Source organism: Jaculus jaculus, chromosome 7 (assembly GCF_020740685.1).
Source record: "Jaculus jaculus isolate mJacJac1 chromosome 7, mJacJac1.mat.Y.cur, whole genome shotgun sequence".
Lineage (NCBI taxonomy): Eukaryota > Metazoa > Chordata > Mammalia > Rodentia > Dipodidae > Jaculus > Jaculus jaculus.
This window is the reverse complement of record NC_059108.1, coordinates 49,608,160-49,633,561: the sequence shown is the minus strand read 5'-3', so window position 1 is coordinate 49,633,561 and position 25,402 is coordinate 49,608,160. Positions and strand designations below refer to the sequence as shown.

Genomic DNA, 25,402 nt, shown 5'->3' with positions numbered 1-25,402 from the left:
TACCTTCATTACACCTCTTACACAGAAAGACTCAGGAAGGTTAGGAGACCTAACAAAAAAAGAAGTGCAAGACAACTACTAAAAAATTTAAATAGTGAGCCGGGTGTGGTGGCACACGCCTTTAATCCCAGCACTCAGGAGGCATAGGTAGGAGGACTGCCATGAGTTCAAGGTCACCCTGAGATGACAGAGTTAATTCCAGGTCAGCCTGGACCAGAGTGAGACCCTACCTCGAAAAACCAAAAAAAAGAAAAAAGAAAAAGAAAAAATGTAAATAGTATCTTTAGAATGAGAACACACCCCATTGTCAAACAAGAATACATAGTATTTAAAAAGGTTTGAGGGCTGGAGAGATGGCTTAGCAGTTAAGGCCCATGCCTTGCAAAACCAAAGGATCCCAGTTCAATTCCCCAGGACCCACGTAAGCCAGATGTACAAGGGTGTGCATGTGTCTGTAGTTTGTTTGGAGTGGCTAGAGACCATGGCATACCCATTCTCTCTCAAATAGATAAATAAAATGTTGTATGAAGGCAGCAGTGCTGCCTGACCAATAAAGCAAATGGGTCACGAAGATGAAGGCTCAAGAAAACATCTCCCTAAGAATACCTTAGAGAATAAGTGAATGAAAAATCTGAGATGAATTAGCAAAAGATACAAAGAAAATATAATGAATTATAACATAATTACTATTTTAAGAAAGGCAGAAACATTTTAAAATAAAGTTATTGGAGTATACTACAGAAGATGATACACCTTAACTCTCTACCTATATATACTTAATATGAAGTTTTGAAAATTGTACAATTTTTTGTTGTGTTGTTGGAGACATAGTATCATGTAGCCTAGGCTGGCCTCAAACTCCCACTTCCCTACCTCCACCTCCCAAGTGCTGGTATTACAGGTGTGGATCAAGGTCAAGACTGTAACTAAAATGATGGCAGTCTCAGTGCAGGACCAGGTTGGAGAAGGGGAAGACTAGGGAAAGATATGTGTGAAAGCAAAGCATTCATTTCCCCCTAGTAGGCAGTAGGTAATACTTAGAGGTGAGAATAAATCAAAAAAGGGGAGGTGGGCAGAGCAGCTCAGCTGTCCATGTTTTAAGAATGAAAAATCAATTTTTTTTTGTTTTTCAAGGTAGGGTTGCACTCTAGAATTCACTATGTAGTCTTAGGGTGGCCTTGAACTCATGGCGATCCTCCTACCTCTTACAATGGTGTGAGCCATCATGCCTGGCAGAAAATCTAATCTATTAAGCTGTAACTTTATCTGTGAATGAGGAGTTACTTAACCTTTCCATTTCTGAATTTCTCATCTCTAATAAAATGATTCTGAGGGATAGAGAGATAGCTTAGTGGTTAAGGTGCTTGTTTGGGAAGCCTAAGGACCCATACTTGATCTCTCTCCATATCCCACATAAGCCAGACACACAAAGGTGAGGGAAGTGTAAGGCCGCACATGCCCACTCAGTGACATAAGTGTCCAGAGTTTGATTGCAGTGCCTGAGGCCCTAGCATACCATTTCTCCAATTCTCTCGCTTGCTCTACCTTAAAAACAAAAACTATTCTGAGAATTTTCTTAACAAACTCAGAAAATATAAAACAAAACTGGCACACAATAAGCACTTAAATAAATGCTTCAACTAAGAGCTTGCTACCGGGAAATGTGTAAGTGGCAGAGAAATGACTAAAATTTACAAGGAAGAGTAGGGAGAATGAGAAGTGGGAAAGGACAAGATTCTCACATTTTCCTTATTATATAGCAGCAGCACTGTCCAATGTAAGCCATTATGTGATTTTAAATGTGTTTTCTTTTAAAAAATTAAAAAGAAACAAGTAAACTTATTTTGAATAATGTTTTATTAAATTCTATGTATCCCAAAATATTGTCATTTAAAACATGTAATCATTATAAACAAATTGAGTTTTTAACATTTCTTGTTCTATGTTAAATACTTGAAATCCAATGTGTATTTTCACATTTACAGCACATCTCTATTTAGGTGAGCCACATCGTAAGTGTTCAATACCCAACAAGTGGCTAGTGGCCATATTACTGGACAGTGTAGCCTTCAATAGTAATTGACATCTAAAAACAGTATTTATCACCAATGGTTGATAAATCACAGGAAGAGACCAACAGCCACTATATGCCTCTAGTAGGAAAGACTACAACCTTATATAGTAGAGTACTCCTAAGAAAGAAAGAATATGATCAGCCTTGATGATAAATTACCAACTTACAGAAACATGAAGGAGAAAGGAACATGCTCAATGGCATGCCAAGGATGCCACCAGCAAAACTCAGGTTGTGGCAAACTCCCAGTGGACAGCAAATGAAAAGGGAATTTTAAAAATGAGATGAAGAAGAATCCTTGAATTTAAAAATACAAAGGTTTATCAATGAATTGCAACATGTTGTCCATACTTAAATTTTACTAGAATTAAGTTTTAACATTATCAGGGAACTGAAAAAATCTGAACTATTTGATAATTAAGAAATTATTTTGTTAACTTTTAAGCATAATACTTTTGTAATTTTTTAAAGGAGCCATTATCTTTTAGAGTACATACTGAAATATTCATGGATGAAATGGTATGCCTGGGATTTGCTTCAAAGTAATATGCAAGTTGTAGAAAGTGGTGTGGGAGTTCAAGTAAAATAAAAGTAGCTATGGAATGGATAACTGTTGCTGGAGGGTCATTACACTGCTTTATCTACTCATATAATTTAAATTTTCCATAATAAGAGGTTGCAAACAAAACTGAGGCACAATGCATTTAACTTTACGTAAAAACCTAAAAATAAAAATTATAGCTAATGATTGTGATAATCATTCTGCATATCCAAACAAAACTCAGGACTAATTCCTTTGATCTGAGGAGAGTGCTTTCTTTCTTGCCCTCATAACCTTAGGAGACACAGTGGACTGGTACTGATTCCATACAATGTCTCTTTTCTAGCTCATATGATATTCTTCATAAGGAAGTAAGACTTCCTTTAACGTTTGTTAATAAAACTTATGAGGTTACCTCTTCACAAAATATAGGATGCTTTAACTTAACACTTATCTAAAGAAAGACAAAAAAGTCAAATTCAAAAGTATGATTTCAAGACACTAGTCATAAAGCTGGAAAATTTTATTACTGCAACTTTAACTAGGAAGCCAACACTAAGTAATTCATTTTTCATGATGTATAAAAAAAAAACCTGAATCCTTAAACTATACATTAATACCCCACAACTCCAATTGTATTTCTCACTGTCCTTCAGCGTGAAGAACAATAAAGGAAGGTCCACAGACAGCGCATCCTGTGATATACATTCACTCACTCTACACTCATGGAGTTAGGATGGCCAGCATCAACCTGGCCTCAAAACTGATTGTATTCCTGCTCAAGACACTTGTGTATTTTAAGTTCACACTAGGACACAAAATTAAATTAGGGTGTAGATGTCTCATGAAACTTTCTCACAGATTAAAAACATTAAATTTTTATTGAACTTCAACATTATTTAGTCAAATAAAAATCTCAAATACCAATTACATGTAAATTAACTGCAAATAATTTACCTGTTGAGCTTTATTCATTCACTTATTTATTGAGGTAGGTTCTCACTCCACCCCATGCAGAGGCTGGCCTTGAACTCAGTGATCCTCCTACCTCAGCCTCTCAAGTGCTGGAATTATAGATGTGACCCACCACACCCCAGTTCATGGATGAAGTTTTAAAAAAGGTTTCCCAGCCTTTTAACATGATTACTGAGTTATTACAACCTTTAAAATGTCAAGTATGCTATACATATTGCACTTTTCTGGTAGGCTGGGCTAGTATCTTCTGTGATGATATACCAAAATTATTGAATAAGATAACACTTTGTAAAAAATCCAGAATTTTGTAAGAGTAATTCCTTAAATACACTTTTAAAGTTTAATTTACATCAGGGGGAGGCACAATCATATGATGACTTTTTGTGCATTTTTATGGTCCCTTAATGTCCAAAGAGAAAGCAAATTTATAAACAAATTATGTTTCATGTTTCCTGTCTTAATGCAATCATTTCCCAATATGCTTGATGGAAACAAGCTATTCACTTTCATGTGTGTTCCACTGCAGACATTACTGAAATCTGTCCAGGGCTTATTTCCAAGTGCTCCACTATGGAATTCTTCACAATGTTTTAAGATTGGCTGTAGCTAGAGTTCTGATTTCCATTTGGACCCTGCTCTCCTTCACTGTTCAAATGGGGAAGAAAGAGATTTTATACCAATTAAAAGATTCATTTTCAACACCCTGATAAAGACTGCTAATTTCTGCAGTGCATTATTTTGAGGTACACGTCTACAAAACAAACATTCCTGACTGTAAAAGACAGATGTTGAAAAATTAAAATACAGAAAACTAACAACTGGTTTTATGTTTTTATTCTTGTGTAACTTTGTGTCCTTACACATAACAAGCAGTCTGGAAGTTAGTGTCCACATACATTCAAAATATTTAAATTAGAGTTTGGGATTTCACTATTATTACAGGTATCACTCAACATATAGATTACAACTTCTGAACAAATAAATTTCCTAGAAAATTAAATCTTACATATAAAACTCTATTTCTACTATTTAGGAAAATCAAAAGTGTTCTAAAAAAAAGGTTGTTCAATGGCATAATAAAATCATATGTAATTACAGCAAAACTTTATCAGTCAAAAATATGGCAATTTCTTGGAAATGGTGCATATTTAAAATAAAAATAACTAAAACTGAAAATACCAGTAACTGTGGCAATAGGAGCATTGCCTTATCTTGTCCACCATCATCTTGCAGCTTCCGGCCCTGCCACTAGTGGAGAGTCACTCAGGGAGCTTCTGTAAAAAATGCATCCAAAGGGAGCTATTTGAATGACTGCCCTAAGCAGCTCCTTGTAGAAGTCAAGCATCATTCTTTTCTGAATTGTAATATTAACTTACTCAGTAGCAGTCTATAAATCCATCTCAATGTTATAGAGGTTAATTACCCTTCTTAATAAACAATTAAGATAGACACCTTTATCTTCCTTCTCACCTTTTTTCCTTCCTTGAACAATGTGACATATAGTGAGGGCAGAGAATCACTCAATTAAATGAACAGATTTATTTAAAACACAAATACTTCTTAGCACAGGAAGTTCACATTTGGCAAAATTATATGTGATTGTGCACTCACACGCACAAGTCAAAATTTCAAAATTTATTAACTTTATATCAGACCATTCATTGAAATTTTTGAGAACTGTTACTAAAATTTATAAACTAGGTGAATCAGCAGCAGTGGGGGTGGGAGGAGATGGAGCAGAGTCAAACTGATAAGAGAGCTACTACAGCTCTTTATCCCTGGACATCCTACGATCTCACCTATTTCAATTCTACTTAAGCTTATGTACAGTGTGTGGCTATATGTTGAGGGATACCTGTAATAGACCTCCATTGGTTTAGGAAAAATTACTGGGTAGATGATGAGATAAATTTAATTTAAACCTGATAAATTCTCAATCTGTCAAGTCACAAATTTTAAAAAGTTAACAGAAAACAAGAAGTGTTGGTACAGAAGTTTTAAGAAAAAGATTTAAACTACATAATCAAGAAATAACAATCATATTACAATTAAATGACAATAATTAAGTCTAAAATGTACCTGTTTGGAGGTGGTTTTGGTTTTGGCATTTTACTAAGAATAGTTGCCATCTCTTTTCTCTCATCAAAATTCTTCCACTGCTCATATAGTTTTAATATAACCCTGATTATTTCCAAAATCTAGAAGAAAATATTTTAAAAGTTCTCAGCATAAACAAGCAACATATTAGTATGTAAATAACACATCTTATAGGCTTAGGAGACAGTTCAGTTGGTAAAAAGCTTGCTATGCAAGAAGCAGAAGGACCTGATTTGAGCCTGAGAAATCACATTTTAAAAAAGCTGGGCATGGTAGTACATGCTTATAATTGCAGCTCTGGGGATAAAGAGACAGGATCTGGGGCTTGTTGGTATGCCATCTAGCCTACTTGGCAAGCTATAGACTAGTCAAACAGTCTAAAAATTGTGGATGGTGTTCCTAGTAAATGACACCCAAGGCTGTCCTCTGTCCTCCACACACACCCAACTGACATGTGCACCACCTGCACACACATCGACGTATGATCCATGCCTATAATCTCAAACCTCAGGAGGTTAAAGCAGGAGGATTATGAGTTGGAGGTCAGCCTGGTCTATCTAACAAGTCATTGTCTCAAAACAAACAAACAAAAACCAAACCAACCAAACAAAAAACATGGTCTTATAATCTGTGCTATTTTTCTAACAATATGAACAGACCCAACCTTGGATTTATTTAAATACTTTCAATAATCGAGCAGAAAAGTTGGAAAACAGAGTGACTCTAATCTTGTCAGAAAAAGTATGTCATGGACGTTCACAGTAGTATCTAGGCAGCTTTCAATGAAATCCCGGAAACCAGAGGCTCCTCTGTAACCAATCAAACCCAAAATGTATTATTCTATTAAACTTTTTTTTTTTCTTTTGAGTTTTTCAAGGTAGGGTTTCACTCTAGCCCAGACTGACCTGGAATTCATTACATAATCTCAGGGTGGTCTAGAATTCACTGTGATCCTCCCATCTCTGTCTCCCAAGTGCTAGCATTAAAGGCACTTGCCACCATACCTGGCTTTATCATTCTGTTAATCTTAAACCAAAACTATAAACCACTCAATAAATGTGACGACTGGTTAATATTTTTTAACCAATAATATTATGAACATGCAGGCTCACGATAAGTTTTGTAATATTCCGCTTTATAGTTATAAGGAATACCTTCTCCATATCCACAGAAAGCTCGGCAAACCACTGTCTGGCATCCTTCTGCTGTACAACACAAGCCACATGCAGGCAAGCTGGAAAGAAAATGAGACACTATTGTTCAAGTTTAACTGGAAACATGGTGTTAGACCTAAAGAACTTTATAAAATTTGTGTATATTTTCTAAAACTATTTTTTAAAAAATCATATAGCTGCATTTAATAGTTACCATCTCATCAGCTTAATCTGACAGATACAGAGAAAAGTTACTACACTACACATAGGCTTTTGACACCTGTTTCTGACTGGGTACTAGCCACAGCATAGGTACTTTGAGAACATATTACAAAAGAAATAAGCTCAAAGAAGAGAAGAGAACCCAGAATGGGAAAGTCATCCACAGCAGTACAAAGTAGTCAGGTCAAGGTGACCAAAACAAAAGCTGTAAAGCACACAAGTATGCAATTCAGTGATATAATCAAACAGAAGTTTAAAATGAGTAATTTGTTTTATAAAATAAGACATATTATATACAATTTAAACTAACAGAATGAAAGAGCCCAAAGACAGAATCTATATTACAAATTGTCCTAAAACAATTTCTACATATCCCACTCCAACATGTCAAGAGTTTTATTTCCTGGTCTTGTTCATGATTAAGAATGGCATTCTAGGGGCTGGAGGAATGGCTTAGCAGTTAAGGTGTTTGCCTGCAAAGCTAAAGGACCCAGGTTTGACTCCCCAGGACCCATGTTAGCCAGATGCACAAGGGGGTGCACGCATCTGGAATTCATCTGCAGTGGCTGGAGGCCCTGGCGCACCCATTCTCTCTTTCTGCCTCTTTCTCTGTCTGTCGCTCTCAAATAAATAAATAAAAATAAACCAAAAAAAAAAAGTTTAAAAAAAAAACAGCTTACTTTGGTTTCTCAACCTTAGTTGACATGACTATCATTTTTGTTTAGACTTAAGACCATCATGGATCATCACTGGCTTCTATCTACCAGATGCCAGTAGCAAGCATTCTAACCCATGGTGACATCATCTAAATCCATTTCCAAATATTACCAAATGTTTCCTGAGGTGGAGGATTATCCCGTATTGGGAACCACTAGCCCAACCCAACAATATGCAGGACAGAACTGCTCTCTGAGAACAGGATGGGGCAGACCTACTAGCAAACAGGAAGGTGCTATGGTAAACTGGATGAAAATGAGATGGCTAGATTATAGAAGGGACAGGAAACTGGCAGGAGAGTCAAAAAGGTACTGCTAACAAGTTCAACACAGGTAGTAAGAGAAAGAACCTAATTAATGGATTTCAAACCAAGGAGCTATTCACCATGCAAGCAAAGACATAAAAAGCAGTGTAACTGAGGGCAAAGTTTGTGAGGTCGTTCCTGACCCTGAGGCTGAGGTGCCGATGAGATGCCAAGCAAAGTTGTGCAAAAGGTTGATGGACATGAAGGACTGCACTGGAACATAATCTTGCTGAAGTTTAAATGTTTTAGCCCTTATGTACTTATAGGAGCCATGAACCTCAGTAAGACTTCCTGGGAGGAACACAGATGGCAAGGAAAAACATGATACATGTCTTGAGATTTCTTCCTTCCCATTTATGAGATCCCAGCTTTTTTCTCCCTGAGCCCTGATGCTACTTCAGAATCCCACCAAAATCAGTGCTACAAAAGTAGAAGTGTAGAAGCCTATTTGTTGTCACCTCTGGCATAGGAAGGTTGAAAAACAGATGTATTTAAGAAATACTGAAAAAGAGAAACCAATGGAAAAGTCTGGACTGTAAAATTACAGTGGGAAAGGTGCAAGGATGGAGTCATGAAAATACACAAGAGAACAAACAAAAACTATTAGGTGACTAGAATATACCAGACACTATTTGTTTCCCTATAAACCACTTCACTCAACTTTTGAAATAACTCTATGATGTATTAGTATCATCCCCTCCAGCCCAGTCAATTTTACAATGAAACACAAAACTCAAAATTTATATAGTTTCCCTACAAATAAAAGCATGGTGGCGCACGCCTTTAATTCCAGCACTTGGGAGGCAGAGGTAGGAGGATTGCTGTGAGTTCAAGGCCACCCAGAGACTACATAGTGAATTCCAGGTTAGCCTGGGCCAGAGTAAGACCCTACCTCAAAACAACAACAACAAAAAATAATACTTTAAAAGATATAAAACAGCCGGGCGCAGACCTTTAATCCCAGCACTCAGAAGGCAGAGGTAGGAGGATTACCATGAGTTTGAGGCCACCTTGAGACTACAGCCTGAGCTATAGTGAACTCTATTTCAAAAAAGCTAAATAAATAAGGTAAACTTTAAATCCAGGAGTATGTGATTGTAGAGTAGGCTAACTCATGTCTTCCACAAACAGGAGGATGGTAAGTAACTTCTTCCCCTAAGCAACACAGAACCGGATCCTTCCCTACTCAATCCCAAGAGTATTTAACTAGACTAGAAATAAAAAACAGGCCCAGTTATTATAAATACACATGATGCTCACATACCTAAAGCTATCATGAAAGGAGGATATAGTAGGCAGAGATCCGTCCTGTAGGTATCATTCACTATCCTCCTGCAGAAATGTAAATTATATTATTACTAACAGTTGACCTGCAGAATCTGATTATAGAACTTCTCCAGGGAGGGCCAGGTTTCCCATCATTGTACACACATTCCTTTTCTATTACTAAGGCACAGCGACAAAAATGAAAATATTCAGGCAAAATGATGGATGCATGTATGTGACAAACAAGTACATGTTATGGAACATAAAATTCATGTATGAATGAATGAACATATTTTCAATTTTTGAATGATAAATTATGTAAACTATTTCCATATTCTTAAAAATTTTGAAAAAAAGATTAAAAATAAAACAAATTATAAAATGAATTTTGTGCTAATATAATCAAAATATATTTTAAAATGTATTCTTAATTTTCATGCAGTTTGTCATACAAAACAAAATTTTAATAGGCATACTTATCAAATTAAGATGCATATCACTTAAGCATTTATACCACTATAGTTATTAAAATTTAACAAGTAGGTATCTTGCTAAATATAAAATATCTTGGGGCACATATTTTATGACTTTAAAAATACCAAAGTTCATCTTTAGTTTCAATCTTCCTATCTAGTAACATGTTACACTATTAATAACTTCTGTTCTAATTACCATGCAAGGGGAAGCAACATGTCTTCTTGGCCCATGTCCTGCACATACTGGAGCAAAGGTCTATAAGGATGATACACTATCAAGCAACAATCCTAGAAACAGTTTGAAAAATGTGTATGTATAAAAACAGATTTATTATAACAAAGAGATTATCATTTTCCAATTAACTGTACTGTGTATTTCAATATGAGTCTTTTCTATCATGCTTGCTTCCCTTGACTTTCCTTTACTCCTAAGCAGGCAGTATAGCCCTAAGCTACTATAATAGTGAAGGCAGTGCTCTCTCTGGAATATACCTTGGTAAATCGGTTGGCAGTCAGTCAGCATCCATTCATTCCCTTAGAGACTCAAAGTGTCACATCTGCAACACACTGAAACCTCTTATTAGCCTAGAAATCGGCAATTCCCAAATGGAGGAGCAGAATTCTGCCAAAAACATAATCTAACTTTAACAGCACACATGTACACAAAATTGTGCACATAATTTACAGTGGTTTAATGTCCTGACTGACTTGTTTGCTTATAATCAATCCTTTCATTATAGTTACTAGAGAATAGAAAAAAACTTTCCATCCTAAGATAGAAAAACTATTTTATAGGCTTCAAAGAGGAAATAGGTGGTGATTAGGTTTCTATGATTTCACCAACATACATTATTTGGATGATTAAAAAAGTACTCTTTATAAAAACATCATTAAATCATTTCTGATTTCATTAAATTTGAAACTAAGCTTTATTTTATTAATTTTAGAAACAAAGAATACATACCATTAGTTCTAAAAGGTAGAATTCACATTCTAGTATCTGTTTAAAAAAATTATCCATGTCAACAAGCATCGTTATGAGTATTCTTTATTTAAAATACTTAATAAACAGTAATATATTAGTCTTACTAAAAATTTAAAAAGTTAAATCAAGAAAATAAAGAGTAGTTTATATTACAATCAGCATTCACAATAAAAATTACTTTTTACTATTATATATTATGCATTTAAATCCATATAAGGGAAAGCCAGTATCTTTTTTTCTTTTTGGAGGGGAGATTTCTGGGGATTAGACCCAAGTCTTAAATATGCTAAGCACGTACTTTGTCATTGGTCTGTATCCCCAGCATTCTTACTTATACTTCTCCAAAAGAGCACTTCTCCACACAAAACTATAACCTGGGAGCTTTTAGAAAATACTAATACCAGTGACTCCAAGAATGAAAGTTCTGACTTAATTTGAAGATGACTCAACCTCAGTATTAACAAAAAGTTCCCAAGATGATTTAAAGGGCAGCCAGGGTTGATAAACACTTAGATTAAGTAATAATGCCGATTTCCTTACAGCATTTGAAAGTGCCATTCCAGGAGTCTATTAAGTTTATTCTAGCATAAAAGTTAGCATTTAAAAAGTTTTGATAGTGCTTTATTTTATACAATGTACTTACATGATTCATTCTATAAGGAAATTCCTTTGGGAAGGCATATGAAAATCTAGTTTTTACTGTAGAAACAAAAACAAAACAATTTAAGGGAAGAAAATGTTCAAGTAAATTGATTTAAAAATCTTTTAACCCAGTATAACACATTAGGAGATATGGCTACATATATCATCTCCAGTAGCAGATCTGGCAATGCTTAGGGATCTAGAGTTTTGTTTGTAGGGATGAGGAAGAAGACAGTGGCAGGAAGCCCTATGCTCTTGACTACAATACAACTGGACAATTTTACATTAAGAAGCAGGTCAAGCTGGGCATCATGGCATGTGCCTGCAATTGCAGCATGAGGGAGACAAGAGGCAGTTAAGACTGCAAATTAAATGCCAGCAGGTCAAGGAAAGGAAAGGGATGGGAAAAGGGGACAAAAAGTATTCTGTTGTTTTAAAAAGAAAAAAATAAATCACTAGCTTTTACCATCTGGAAAATCTATTTGTTCTCCATTAGCATATATGCTACATAGTTGTTCATAAATACTATGCACGCACGCACACGTGCCTAGGTCTGGAGTGGGGAGGAGTGCTGTGAGTTGGAGACCAGTCTAGGCTGCAGAGTGAGTTCCAAGCCAGATGGTCTAGAGTTGGACCCTGCCACAAAACAAAACAAAGCAAAACAAAATACTGAAAGGGAGGAAAGGTTACAAGGATAATCCAATATTGAAGGAGTTTTTCATACTTTTTAAAAAATTATTTATTTATTTATTGAAGAGACACAGAGAGAAAGAGGCAGATCAAGAGAATGGGCACACCAGGGCCTCCAGCTGCTGCAAACAAACTCCAGATCCATGTGCCATCTTGTGGATCTAGCATACATGGGTGCTGGGGAATTGAACCTGGGTCCTTTGGCTTTGCAGGCAAGTGCCTTAACTATTAGCCATCTCTCCAGCCCCTCTCTTTCTTTCTTTTTTTGGTTTTTTGAGGTAGGGTCTCATTCTGGTCAAGGCTGACCTGGAATTCACTATGTAGTCTCAGGGTGGCCTCAAACTCAGGGCAATACTCCTACCTCTGCCTCCCAAGTGCTGGAATTAAAGGCATGCACCACCACACCTAGCAGGTTTTTGTACTTTCTTAAGTTTTTTAAGTATTTATTTACCAAAAGGTATATTTGAATAAAAGCATCAATATAGATGTGGGGTCTCTAGGACTTTTAGTTAACACAGTTATCACTTGTTAGTTGGTGCTATCTTAACCCTCATCTCCTCAAGAAAGAATGAGCTGCACACATTTAAGTACTATTTGAGAAACAGTATTCAAGTCATTTAGTCCAATCACAATAGCAACTGACATTCTGCCAGATCTGGCTGTAATCCCTTCCATTTGTGTAAGTGACATCACTGAAACTAAAAGGGAGTCTATGTATTTTATGTACTATATTTTCAGAAAGATTATTGGTAGGTTAAGTACTCTACAGCCAATTTAGTGGACAATAAATAAATAAATATTTTTTTTAAAGTCTGCCTAACACACTGCCATCTTAATGAAGACCTAAGAGGTGTGCACAAAGGGCTGTGTTGTAGTAACAGCCAGAGCTGTCTGTCTACAACCAAGTAAACAGACATGAGAAACAAAATCCCTGGCACCTTCATTTTGAATGTGTAGCCTCCAGAATGATGAGAAAATGAAATTTCTGCTGTTTAAGCTACCCAATCCAGTAATTTGCTATGGCCATACTGGTAAGGAAATAAGTCATTGTTCTAAGATCTTACAAACATTAGTTCATTTGATCCTCACAATAATTCTGTGACATACATATATCTTCAACTTGAAGAGAGAAAACAGGTTATTTTGCAAAGCATATCATACATATACATGAAGATACAAATAAATTAAAAGCAAAGAATTAAGACATGACACAGGAAAGATGGCAGCTCATGACTATCTTGGGAGGCTGAGGCAGAAAGATTACCAGGTTGCCATGAGTTTAACACCAGCCTCAAGCTAACAGGTAAAGCAACTTAACAGAAATGGTGCTAAAAGTTAAGAGTAACTGGCTACTGACTATGTAACCTTTTTGTATCATGTTTTTCATGCAGAGGTCAGAGATTGCCCTGAGTTGGAGGCCATCCTGAGACTAAAAAGTTAATTCTAGGTTAGCCTGGGCCAGAGTGAGACCCTCTCTGGAAAAATCAAGAAACAACAACAACAACAAAAAACTATTTTTGGAGACAGGGTGTCATGCTGACCCTTTGGAGATATAATACACTTAACTAAGTGTGTCTTATGAACCCAAAACAATCTGTGTAGTATAGAGTCTCCTTCAGAGGATACCCTGAAATCAGAAGATACATTTTGCACTTACATACAGAAGTAGCAGCAGTGATTAATCTTGTATTTGAGACTACTCCAAATTCCTAGAGAAAGAAAACTGAATGAGATATCAAGTACCTATTAGCACAATAAACATTAAGGGAATCTGAAGTCAATTCAAAACAGTATTTCCAAGTTCTTCCCATGTTTGAATCCGTGAGTTTCTACCTACTTGATCTAGGAAGTATTTAAATTTCTAAATGCACCATTACCTTTCCTTAAAATGGCAGCAATTGCTGGGCGAGGTGTTGCACACTTTTAATACCAGCACTCGGGAGGCAGAGGTAGGAAGACAGCCATGAGTTCGAGGCCACCCTGAGACTACATAGTGAATTCCAGTCTGGGCAAGAATAAGACCCTACCTTGAAAACCAAAAAAAAAAAAACCAAAAAAAAAAACAAAAAAACCCCACAACCAACCAACCCAAAACAAAAAAAGAGCAACAATTGTGGGTGAGTGAGAGTGTAGCTCAGTGGCATGCTACTGAAAAAGCATATGCAAGGCCCTGGGTTCCATTCCTAGCTCCATAATAAATGAGTAAATAAATAAATGTTAATAAAATCTAAAATGGTAGCAATTCAGGACAAAGTTTTACATAATCTGATAATTTAATTTTAATTGGCATCAAATGAGAAACTAAGCTACCACTTTTTGCATATAAATTATTTTCTAAGTGGCTTAGACTTAGATTATACACTTAAGTGCAAGAAGAATATTAAGTAGGCTTCCTATTCAACTGATCCTGGATTAACAAGCAGATACACCACAACATTTAATAATAAAAAGTCGAATCTCTGAAAAGCACAAACTGTAAAGACCAAACAAATTCCATTATCCTTTCTGGGACTAGAAAAGAAGAATGCTAAAAGATAAGTTAATTAGCATTTCCTTTCCCACCTAACAGATTACCACTATAAAAATAACTCAGGTATATCAGGTAATGTACTTTATAAATCCTAACACCAGACAGCCAGAGAAGGCATAGGTAATGCACTGTAAATATACTGTCTCATTTAATTTTAGATAAACTATTTAAGATTACTAAAACCTTTGCTTCCTTTTAAAACAGAAAAATCAAGATTGATCTGGTTCCTTATTCACCAAAATAAATTATTGATTCTAATACCTTCAACCTATACCCTTATCTAGTATGTGTGTATGGTGGGGGGGTGGGGAGGGAGGGATGATATGTGTATACATATTGATATTTACAGTTAAAATTCCAACTTTAGTAAGTAATATAAAAAACTAAAATTCCAACTTTAGTAAGTAATATAAAAAACTAAAAACACAACACATCATCACATTTAATTAATTAATTTATTTGTTTATTTTTGGTTTTTGGAGGTAGGGTCTTGCTCTAGCCCAGGCTGACCTGGAATTCACTATGTAGTCTCAGGCTGGTCTCAAACTCAACAATCATCCTACCTCAGGCTCTCACATTCTGGGATTAAAGGTATGTGCCACTACAACATAACATCTTAAACATGATGTGCATACAAGTTCCTTTACATGGACAAAATAGATTTGGTCATAGTTAAGAGATTAAAAAAAATAATAATGTAACTAAATCTGAAAACATACCTAATTCTTTTTTTTTTCTTTTTTGTTTTGTTTCTTGGAGGTAGGATCTCACTCTATCCCAGGCTGACCTGGAATTCACTCTGTGGTCTCAGGGTGGCCTCGGACTCATGGTGATCCTCCTACCTCTGCCTCTCAAGTACTGGGATTACAGGCGTGTGCCACCATGCCCGGCTCCTTTAATAATTCTTTATTCAAAAAGACTTTTTCTTTGCTTGTTTGGAAGTACTGGGGATTGAAACCGAGGCCTCAACACACATTAGGAAAGTGTTCTACTACTAGCTTACATACCCAGACTTACCCAAACTTTCATTCAATAAATCAAAACAAAGTTCTATTCAGTTAATCAAGTAACCAAAACTTTCCTTATTATTTCTAATACATTAAATTTCCATTTTTTAGGTGTTAAATTTAGAAGGATGTCATGGATACGACAAATTGCTGAAACAGAACTAAATCTAGTGGCCAGGCATGGTGGCGCACGCCTGTAATCCCAGCACTTGGGAGACAGAGGTAGGAGGATAGCCATGAGTCCGAGGCCACCCTGAGACCACAGAGTGAATTCCAGGTCAGCCTGGGCTAGAGTGAGACCCTACCTCAAAAAACCCGAAACAACAAACAGAGTACTTGGAGGCTAGCAAGGTGGCTCAGTGGTGCCTGCAAAGCCTAATGACCCAGTGCCCACATAAAGCCAAATGCACAAAGCAGTGTATGCATCTGGAGTTTGGTTGCAGTGGCTGGAGTCCCTGGTATGCCCATTCTGTCTCTTTCCTATTTCTCAGTAAGTGGATAAAAACATTTCAAAAAAAAAAAAAAGAGAGAGAGAGAAAGAGACACACTTGGGTGAAGAGGATGTTATGAGGTTATAGTAGACAAGCTGAGGCACTTACTACTACTTATTGCCAAACGAGTCTTAAAGGTAGCACAGCAAGGCCACTAAAAACACAAGACTAGACGTTAAGACTGACACTAGGTAGCTGAGCTTTCGAACACTGTTTTCTCTGTATCTTAACGTCCTCATTATACAATGGGGTACTACTGTAAGACATGCCAGTTTGTTATAAGGATTAAAAGAGTACTTGTCAAAGGGACTTATAAATGTACTTGATACATATTAAATGCCATGTGTCTATTAATAAATAGCTACAAATATATGTAAGATGTGGACTTACCTTGCATAAATTACCGTCCTCAATTATTCTTACAAATGAATGAAAAAATGCACAGATTAACAGATACTATAGCTTGATAAGAATAGAGTTTTTACCTCTACTTTGGATGCCAAAAACACACATGTAGGAGCCATTAATACAGGATCTATACTTTTCAGGGAATACCTAAAATATGATCAAAGTTAAATGACACTCATTTAGAAAACACACTGGGGAAAAAAATAACAAATAAGTCTATGGCAAACAAGTGATTCATTTACACTTTGACACATCAACATTACATAGGTATTTCAAACAGGCATAACACATTCCCAAAATAAAATAGCCCCATAGGCTGGGTAGATGTCTCAGTGGATAGAGTTTACAGCTCAAGCTGGAGTGCCGAAGTTCAATCCCCAGACCCTATGTAAAAAAACAGAAGCCATGGTGGGCTTTTACAACCCCAGCATGCAGATGGGGACATGGGGGGCAGAGACAAGAGAACTTTCCAGAAGCTGCAGATGAGCACAGCAAAGAACGTGGAAGTGAGAACTCAGAGCAAGAAACCATGCTTTAGATGAGCTGGAGAAGCAAGGACCAACCCAGAAGGTGTCCTCTGACCTCTCCCCACAAGCACCATGGCACATCCATGCCTCCACTCACTCAAAACTAAGTAATAAAATTAATAATAAAACAGCCCAACCTGGCATAGAATCTCTTGAAATAGACAGTAGCTGTAGCAATAACTTGTTGTCTTAATTTAAGGTGTTCACCCAATGCCTGGATAACTAAAAGGAAAATAACAAAGATGATAAAAGTTTTAAAACATCATCTGCCATCATGATATTAATCTTCAACAATAATTTCCATGTGTTTTATTAATGAAATGATTTTTTTCTAACAGAAGGTAAAACCTATAAATACTATAATATACTATTTGCAAAAGTACCACTATGAATGAATAAACAGAGAAATGCTCCATAGCTAAAGAAAGGTATTCTTGAAGAAAGGAGGCTGAGTAACAAAGCCCCCCCAACACATTCTTTTTTATTTTTATTTTTATTTTTATTTTTTTTTGAGGTAGGGTTTCACTCTAGCCCAGTCTGACTTGGCACTCATTTTGTAGTCCCGGGCTGGCCTCGAATTCACAGCAATCCTCCTACTTCTGCCTCCAGAGTGTTGGGATTAAAGGTGGTGCCGCCACACCTGGCTATTAATTTTTTTTTCTTCTTCAAGGTAGGGTCTCACTCTAGCTCAAGGCTGATCAGGCTGACCCGGAATTCACATGTTGTTTCAGGGTAGCCTTGAACTGGTGGTGATCCTCCAACCTCTGCCTCCCAATTGCTGGGATTAAACGTGTGCACCACTATGCCCGGCACTATTAAATATTTTTAAATGTTTGTCACATTACCTTATGAGTAATATACAGCAACATTAGAACATCAAACTCATAATTGTCATTTCACACAAGAAATCCATAATTAATCTTTAAAATAACAAAGGTAGGTTTGTGGAAAAATGACAGTTAAAAAAATCATGTGAGGTCTGGAGAGATGGCTTAGCAGTTAAGATGCTTGCTTGTGAAGCCTAAGGACTGAGGTTCAATTCTCCAGGTCCCACATAAGCCAAATGCACACAGTCGCACATGCATTTGGAATTCATTTGCAGTGCCTAGAGGCCCTGGCATGCCATTCATCCTCTCTCTCCCTTTCTCTGTCTTTATTAGATAAATAACTTTTTTAAAAAAGAAAAATCATGTGAAAAAGCTATCAGAATAAAACTGTTTTGAGTAAATCCCTTTCTCTCCAAAGCCAAGGTCTAAGGTAAAAATGAGTATGACAGGATGTCAACTCAAAGCTTGTTATCTTCAAGGTATTTTGCTTTAGCTAATCTTTTTTTTATTATTTTTTATTTTTATTTATTTATTTGACAGTGACAAGATAGAGAGAAAAAGAGGCAGAGAGTGAGAGAGAGAGAGAGAATGGGCATGGCAGGGCTTCCAGCCACTGCAACCAAACTCCAGACACGTGCGCCCCCTTGTGCATCTGGCTAATGTGGGTCCTGGGGAACCGAGCCTCGAACCGGGGTCCTTAGGCTTCACAGGCAAGCGCTTAACCGCTAAGCCATCTCTCCAGCCCGCTTTAGCTAATCTTAAACTAGGTTGCATTATACAGGCTTAGGGAGATTAGCTAACATTGTCAAATCTTGAGTGCTTCTGACAGATAAGCTGCACAGAAACTTTACTCATAATATATATTTAAACAAAAACATTAGATATAGGGGCTGGAGAGATGGCTTAGCGGTTAAGGTACTTGCCTTTGAAGACTAAGGACCCAGGTTTGATTCCCCAGTACCCATGTACACCAGCAAGGTAGTGCATGCATCTGGAGTTCACTGGCAGTGACTAAAGGTCCTGGCATTCCCATTCTCCTTCTCTCAAATAAATTAATTAAATTAAATATTTTTAAAAGGTTAGAAAGGCTTTTCTTTTTCTTTTTTTTTTTTTTTTTTGAGACAGACTTGGAATTCACTCTGTAGCACCAGGCTGGCCTTGAGCTCACAGCAATTCTCCTACCTCAGCCTCCTGAGTGTTGGGACTGAGTGTTGGGACTAAAGGCCTTAGCCATCTTTAACAGTTCATTAATTTCACAGAGGGGACTGGGAGATGGCTCAGAAAAGGGCTTGTGCATCTAAGTTTGGACCCCTAATACCCCTATATGTGCTTGGTGGGTGTGAAGGTGGGGGCTATTTGTAATCCCTGTGCTTGGGAGGCAGAGGCAGGGCATCCCCATGCCAAGCAGGCTAGCTAGACTAGGTAAATATGCCAGTTCAAATGAGAGACCCCACTTCAGCCCTGGGGAGATGGCTCAACAGTTAAAAGGTTCTTATTCAGAAAGCCTGTCAGCCTAAGTTCAATTCTTTAGTCACCCATATAAGGTTGGATTTAAAAAGCAGCACAACTGTCTAGTGTTCCATTTACAATGACAAGGGAACCTGGTGCACTTATACATACGTACATATACACACATGTGAATAAATAATAGATAAAATATTTTAAGAGAGCTGGGTGTGGTGGCACACACCTTTAATCCCAGCACTCGGGAGGCAGAGGTAGGAGGATCACCATTAGTTCAAGGCCACCCTGAGACTACATAGTGAATTCCAGGTCAGCCTGGGCTAGAGTGAGACCCTACCCCGAAAAAACAAAAAACAACAACAAGAAAAATATTTTAAGAGACCCCAGCTCAATAAAGAAGATGGAGCCGGGCACAGTGGCACACGCCTTTAATTCCAGGACTTAAGAGGCAGACTTAAGAGGATCATGGTAAGTGTGACAACTTGAGATGACGTAGTGAATTTCAGGTCAGTCTGGGCTAGAGCAAGACCCTACCTCAAAAAAAAAAAAAAAAAAAAAAAAAGATGGAGATCAAGGAAGACATCTACCATCAACTTCTAACCTCTGCAGGAGCATGCATACATATGCAGGAGCACACACACATAAAGAAAAAAATTATCACACAGAAATATTCTCAAAAGTAACCAGCTGTATGATATTCTTCAACAAAAAAAGCTTACCGTTTGTAAAAAATATTTGCAATTTCCAATACTCTTCTTCTGAGAGAAACTTTAAGTCCTTTTGGCGCTCTTTTAACAGATCTTGTTTATCCAAAATCCACTGCAAACTAAAGAAGGAAAGATATTAGGTACATGCTATAGCTACAGAAAAACCAACAAGTCAGTCACTGCTGTAGTCCTGCTAAATGGACACATGTTGTCTGTCAAAATGCCATATAATTGTGTTTATGCCCTTAGATTAGTGCTGCTGTCAGCTTTGGTCAAAGAATCTTGTTTTTATAGTGGGTGGTAGTTACTACAGAAGTTTGTAACTGGTCAAAATATCAAAATAAGTGACTGTTGAGCTCACAGCCCTAAATGGAACATATATATAGCTCTCTTCAAGATTCAGGGGTCATCACTGAAGAGGGGGTGGAGTATTACAATAAAAGAACCCAAGGAAGGGGTAGAGTAATGTGACACATTCTCTACCCAAGACTGAGCCAGTCAACATTCCATTATGGGAGTGGGGTGAGGCCCCGCTTCTTCCTGAAGATGTATAGATAGTTAACAGTTGCTAGAGAGGAAAGGCTCAAACACCCCCAGAGTATTTTTTGCAGCTAATGGTTGCTGGAGGAGGGAAAGACATTTTCTTTACTGATACATCACTGACAACTTGCCCAGGCTCCTGTAAATAACCCTAATTCAATTCACTGTGTCACTTTAAAAAAAAAGAAAGAGCCGGGCGTGGTGGCACATGCCTTTAATCCCAGCACTCGGGAGGCAGAGGTAGGAGGATTGCCATGAGTTCAAGGCCACCCTGAGATGACAGAGTTAATTCCAGGTCAGCCTGGACCAGAGTGAGACACTACCTGGAAAAACCAAAGAAAAGAGGGCTAGAGAGATAGCTCAGTGGTTAAGACACTAGCCTGCAAAGCCCAATGACCAGAGTTCAATTCTCCAGTACCCATGTAAAGCCAGATGCACAAAGTGGTACATGCATCTGGAATCCATTTACAGTGGCTGGAGGCCCTGGTGAGCCCATTCTCTCTGTCTCATTTATCCAGTTCTGCTTGCAAATAAATAAATTTTTTTTTTTAAAAAAGGAGAAAGACACATGGAAGTAGAAGGGGGGCCATTTAGGAACAGGAAGGGGATCAGCAGGAGTAACAGGAAAGACAGGGTAATGGGAGGGGTGAGTATGATAAAGTACATAATACTTATGTATGAAAATGCCATAATGAAACCCTTGATTCTGCAAATGCTAATAAAAAACTAAGAGGGCTGGAGAGATTGTTCAGTGTTTAAGGCAGTTAGTTGCCTATGAGGCCTAAAAATCAAACCCAGGTTTGATTCCTCAGTTCCCACTTAAGCCAGATGTACAAGGTAATGCATGTACAAGGTCACACATGTGCACAAGGTGGCACAGGCATCTGGCATTCAATAACAGTGGCTGGAGGCCCTGTTGCACCAATTCTTTCTCTCTCATTTAAAAAAAAAAATCAAAGAAACTCAAAGAAAACAAGCAAAGTCACTGAAAACAGTAAAATTAAACAGACTGTACATTTCTTTTCTTTTCTGTTCTTTTGTTTTTGTTTGTTTGTCGATGTAGGGTCTCATTCTAGCCCAGGCTGAACTGGAATTCACTATGGAGTCTCAGGGTGGCCTTGAACTCATGGTGATCCTCTTACCTCTGCCTCCCAGTGCTGGGATTAAAGGCGCGCACTACCATGCCCAGCTCTGACTGTTCATTTCTTAAGAAATACAAAGTATAAGTAGTAACCTTAAAATACAATTTGGTCTTGGGGCATAGCTCAGAGCACAGAAGTAGGACACTTTAAAGGTCCTAGGTTCCATCCTCAACACTTCAAAAAAGAAAGAAGAGACAGCAGTTTACATCATCCGCCACGCCCAGCTTCATCATACTTCTTGAAATGTGGCATAAGAATTGTCTAATAAATATGCCCTGAAAAAATTATGTTCTAGTCATTCCTCTCTCATCCTCAGTCTACTACTAGTTTCATTTTTTTCTATTACTATAGCCATATACTTTTAAAACATATAAAATAAAGTATGAAAAATACATTGGCTATTCCTTCACAATTGTTCAGATGAGCTTTAGCATCATTATGTCAAAAAGAGGAGGAAAGGGCTGGAGAGATGGCTTAGCGGTTAAGCGCTCACCTGTGAAGCCTAAGGACCCCGGTTCGAGGCTCGGTTCCCCAGGTCCCACGTTAGCCAGATGCACAAGGGGGCGCACGCGTCTGGAGTTCGTTTGCAGAGTCTGGAAGCCCTGGCGCGCCCATTCTATCTCTCTCCCTCTATCTGTCTTTCTCTCTGAGTGTGTCGCTCTCAAATAAATAAATAAATAAATAAATAAATAAATAAATAAATAAATAGGGCTGGAGAGATGGCTTAGCGGTTAAGCGCTTGCCTGTGAAGCCTAAGGACCCGAGTTCGAGGCTCGGTTCCCCAGGTCCCACGTTAGCCAGATGCACGAGGGGGCGCACGCGTCTGGAGTTCGTTTGCAGAGGCTGGAAGCCCTGGCGCACCCATTCTCTGTCTCTCCCTCTATCTGTCTTTCTCTCTGTGTCTGTCACTCTCAAATAAATAAAAATAAAAAAATTAAAAAAATAAATAAATAAATAAAAAGGAGGAAAGAGGACACTAACTATTCCAAGTTCCAAAAAGGAAAAACAACTGAAAACTTGATTTTGCAACTACATTACATTTAAAGATCAAAATAGGGAGAAGTTTTCCAATGCAAGAATTATACTCCATTTCTTGAAATCTCTATGTTCCACTAGTTTTACATCTTCTTTCTGCAGGTCCTATTAATTTCTTAGTCCTTGATTCTTACATTTTATATTGCTATTGCATATTATGCTTTCTTATCATTCATTTACAATAAATTTTTCTTTTTGTTTTTGTTTTGTTTTTCGAGGTAGTGTCTCACTCTGGTCCAGGCTGACCTGGAATTAACTCTGTCATCTCAGGGTGGCCTTGAACTCATGGCGATCCTCCTACTTCTGCCTCCTGAGTGCTGGGATTAAAGGCGCCACCACGCCTGGCTTTTCTTGGTTTTTTTTTTTTTTTTTTTTTGACTTGTATTTATTTTATTTTTTTAATTTTTATTAAGATTTTCCATGATTATAAAATATATCCCATGGTAATTCCCTCCCTCCCCACCCCCACACTTTCCCATTTGAAATTCCATTCTCCATCATATTACCTCCCCATTACAATCATTGTAATTACATATATACAATATCAACCTATTAAGTATCCTCCTCCCTTCCTTTCTCCACCCTTTATGTCTCCTTTTCAACTTTTCTTGGTTTTTAATAAGTCACTTTATTATACTCTTTTGGGGGCAGGGGAATTGAGGTAGGGTCTCAGTATAGCTCAGGCTAACCTAGAACTCACTCTGTAGTCCTAGGTTGGTCTTGAATTCACAGAGATCCTCCTACCTCAACCTCAGTGCTGGGATTAAAGGTGTGTACCACCACATTAAGTTCTATGGTTCTTAATAGTAACTGTATTTCTATAGATTTCTCCACTACTTAAACATGCTATTTCAACTTTATCCAATAGATCAGTGAGCAAAAACAGTGCAAAATGAAAGTATTAAATAGTAAAGCTCCTGTAGACTTCATCTTGCCAACATTATTTAGTAGCAAGAGGAAAAAATGTTTTTTAAAAAGCAAGTTTTCGTTTGGAGGCAGAGGTAGGAGGATCACCGTGAGTTCAAGGCCACCCTGAGACTACATAGTGAATTTCAGGTCAGCCTGGACTAGAGTAAGACCCTACCTCGAAAAACCAGGAAAAAAAAAAAAAAGTTTCCAGGGCTGGAGAGTTGGCTCAGCAGTTAAGGCACCTGCCTGCAAAACCTAGGGGCCCCGGTTTGATTCCCCACTAAAGCCAGATGCACAAGGTGGTGCATGTGGAATTCATTCGCAGGAACTAGAGGTCCTGGCATGCCCATGTTCATTCTCTTTCTCAAACAAATGAATAATAGGTTTCCAAGTCCTTTGTGTTTTTTTTTTTTTAACCAAACCATGCAAAGGGAAATATAATTTTTTTTAAAAGAATACAATGTGAACAGGTCCTATTCACAGAACAAAAATTTAAATTGGTTGCTCTCTATCAAGTTCTGAAAAGCCTGTTCAAGGTTTAACCCCATCATGCAACTTTCTTTAACAAATACACTTTAAGAGATGTTTTCAGTATTATTATAACTTCCATGATCACTGCTAGACCAAAAAAAAAAAAAATCCTTTTCATATACAAGGTTATAGGAACAGACAAAACCTAGAAAATAAACCTTTAAAGCAAAATATACGACAAAGGCTAGTGAAAAGTCCATTTTGAGAGCAAACGCTCTGTAATCTATGGACATCAGGGCCACGCCACAGTCAGCAGGTAGAAACAAAACCGAGTCCCTACTCAGCTCGAAATAATCAAGATAAAAGGTGAATGACCAGATTGTATGTCACTGCTGTGAACAAAACCTAGGCAAACGCCAACCATAGCTGTCCTGAGCAGGCTCCCTTACAGGGCTACACTGAGCCTCGCTTTCCATACCTGTGCCCACCTCACCCTACAGACCGCCAGGCCTCCCCGCAGCGCCGGGGCAGCTCGGCACGGGGGCTGGATGCAGGCCCGAGGGGTCCAGGCCCGTTTCCCAGCACCCCCGGGCGCCAGCCTCAAACGAGACACCAAAGCTCACTTACTAGTGGGAGCTCTGCCAAAAGTTTCCGGCCATGGGACACAGCTTGCCCTGAAAAACGAGCACCAGCCGGCAAAGGGGCCCGCGGAGCCACCATAGACCCGACCCGTCTGGCAGCCGCGCTCTCCAGGCAGATTAGCTCGGCTTTGCTCCGCGGGGGCGACGGCGAGAGGAAGCGAACCGCATCCTGATGACTCGACGCCGGCCGACAACACGGAACAGAGAACACCGGTTCCTATCCACTAAAGTTCCGGCCCGCCAGTGTTACAAGGAAGCCAGCCAAAAGAAGTCAGCGCAGCCAGTGGGCGTGCTCAGACAGAAGACCGGAACTGGAGTTCACGGAGGCTCCCGGTGGCGAGGAGGTTCTCGCGAGATTTCATAACGGTTATGCTAGAGATCCCAGTAGTTAAGTTTAATAACCCAGTGCTGGCTTCTGGGTGCGGGCATCCTGTGGAGGAAGAGGTTCATTTTGGGATCTTAATCCATCTTCCGGGCCTTCAAAAATAGAATTCTGGCTGGAGGGATGGCTTAGCGGTTAAAATGTTTGCCTGCGAAACCTAAGGACCCAAGTTTGATTC

The 25,402-nt window shown here is 38.1% G+C and overlaps 1 protein-coding gene across 3 annotated transcripts; it reads right to left on the bottom strand.

The window, feature by feature from the left end:
• Positions 1-1,839: 1,839 nt before the first annotated feature.
• Positions 1,840-25,107, bottom strand: Ccnc (cyclin C). 3 transcript variants are annotated; one of them, XM_045154446.1, is made up of 13 exons: positions 24,829-25,106; positions 20,117-20,223; positions 17,244-17,328; positions 16,657-16,726; positions 13,801-13,852; positions 11,455-11,510; positions 10,791-10,826; positions 10,023-10,114; positions 9,349-9,416; positions 6,842-6,921; positions 5,670-5,788; positions 4,770-4,864; positions 1,840-4,235 (listed from the first exon to the last, which is right to left on the bottom strand). In XM_045154446.1, the coding sequence occupies exons 1-12, from the start codon at positions 24,858-24,860 to the stop codon at positions 4,813-4,815; spliced, it is 849 nt and encodes a 282-aa protein (XP_045010381.1). In that variant the 5' UTR covers positions 24,861-25,106; the 3' UTR covers positions 1,840-4,235; positions 4,770-4,812. The 3 variants fall into 3 exon arrangements, with proteins under 3 accessions (XP_045010381.1, XP_004660652.1, XP_004660654.1); XM_004660595.2 differs by lacking the exon at positions 4,770-4,864 and having other exon boundaries at positions 24,829-25,107; XM_004660597.2 differs by lacking the exon at positions 1,840-4,235 and having other exon boundaries at positions 4,410-4,864; positions 24,829-25,105.
• Between the last annotated feature and the right edge of the window lie 295 nt (positions 25,108-25,402).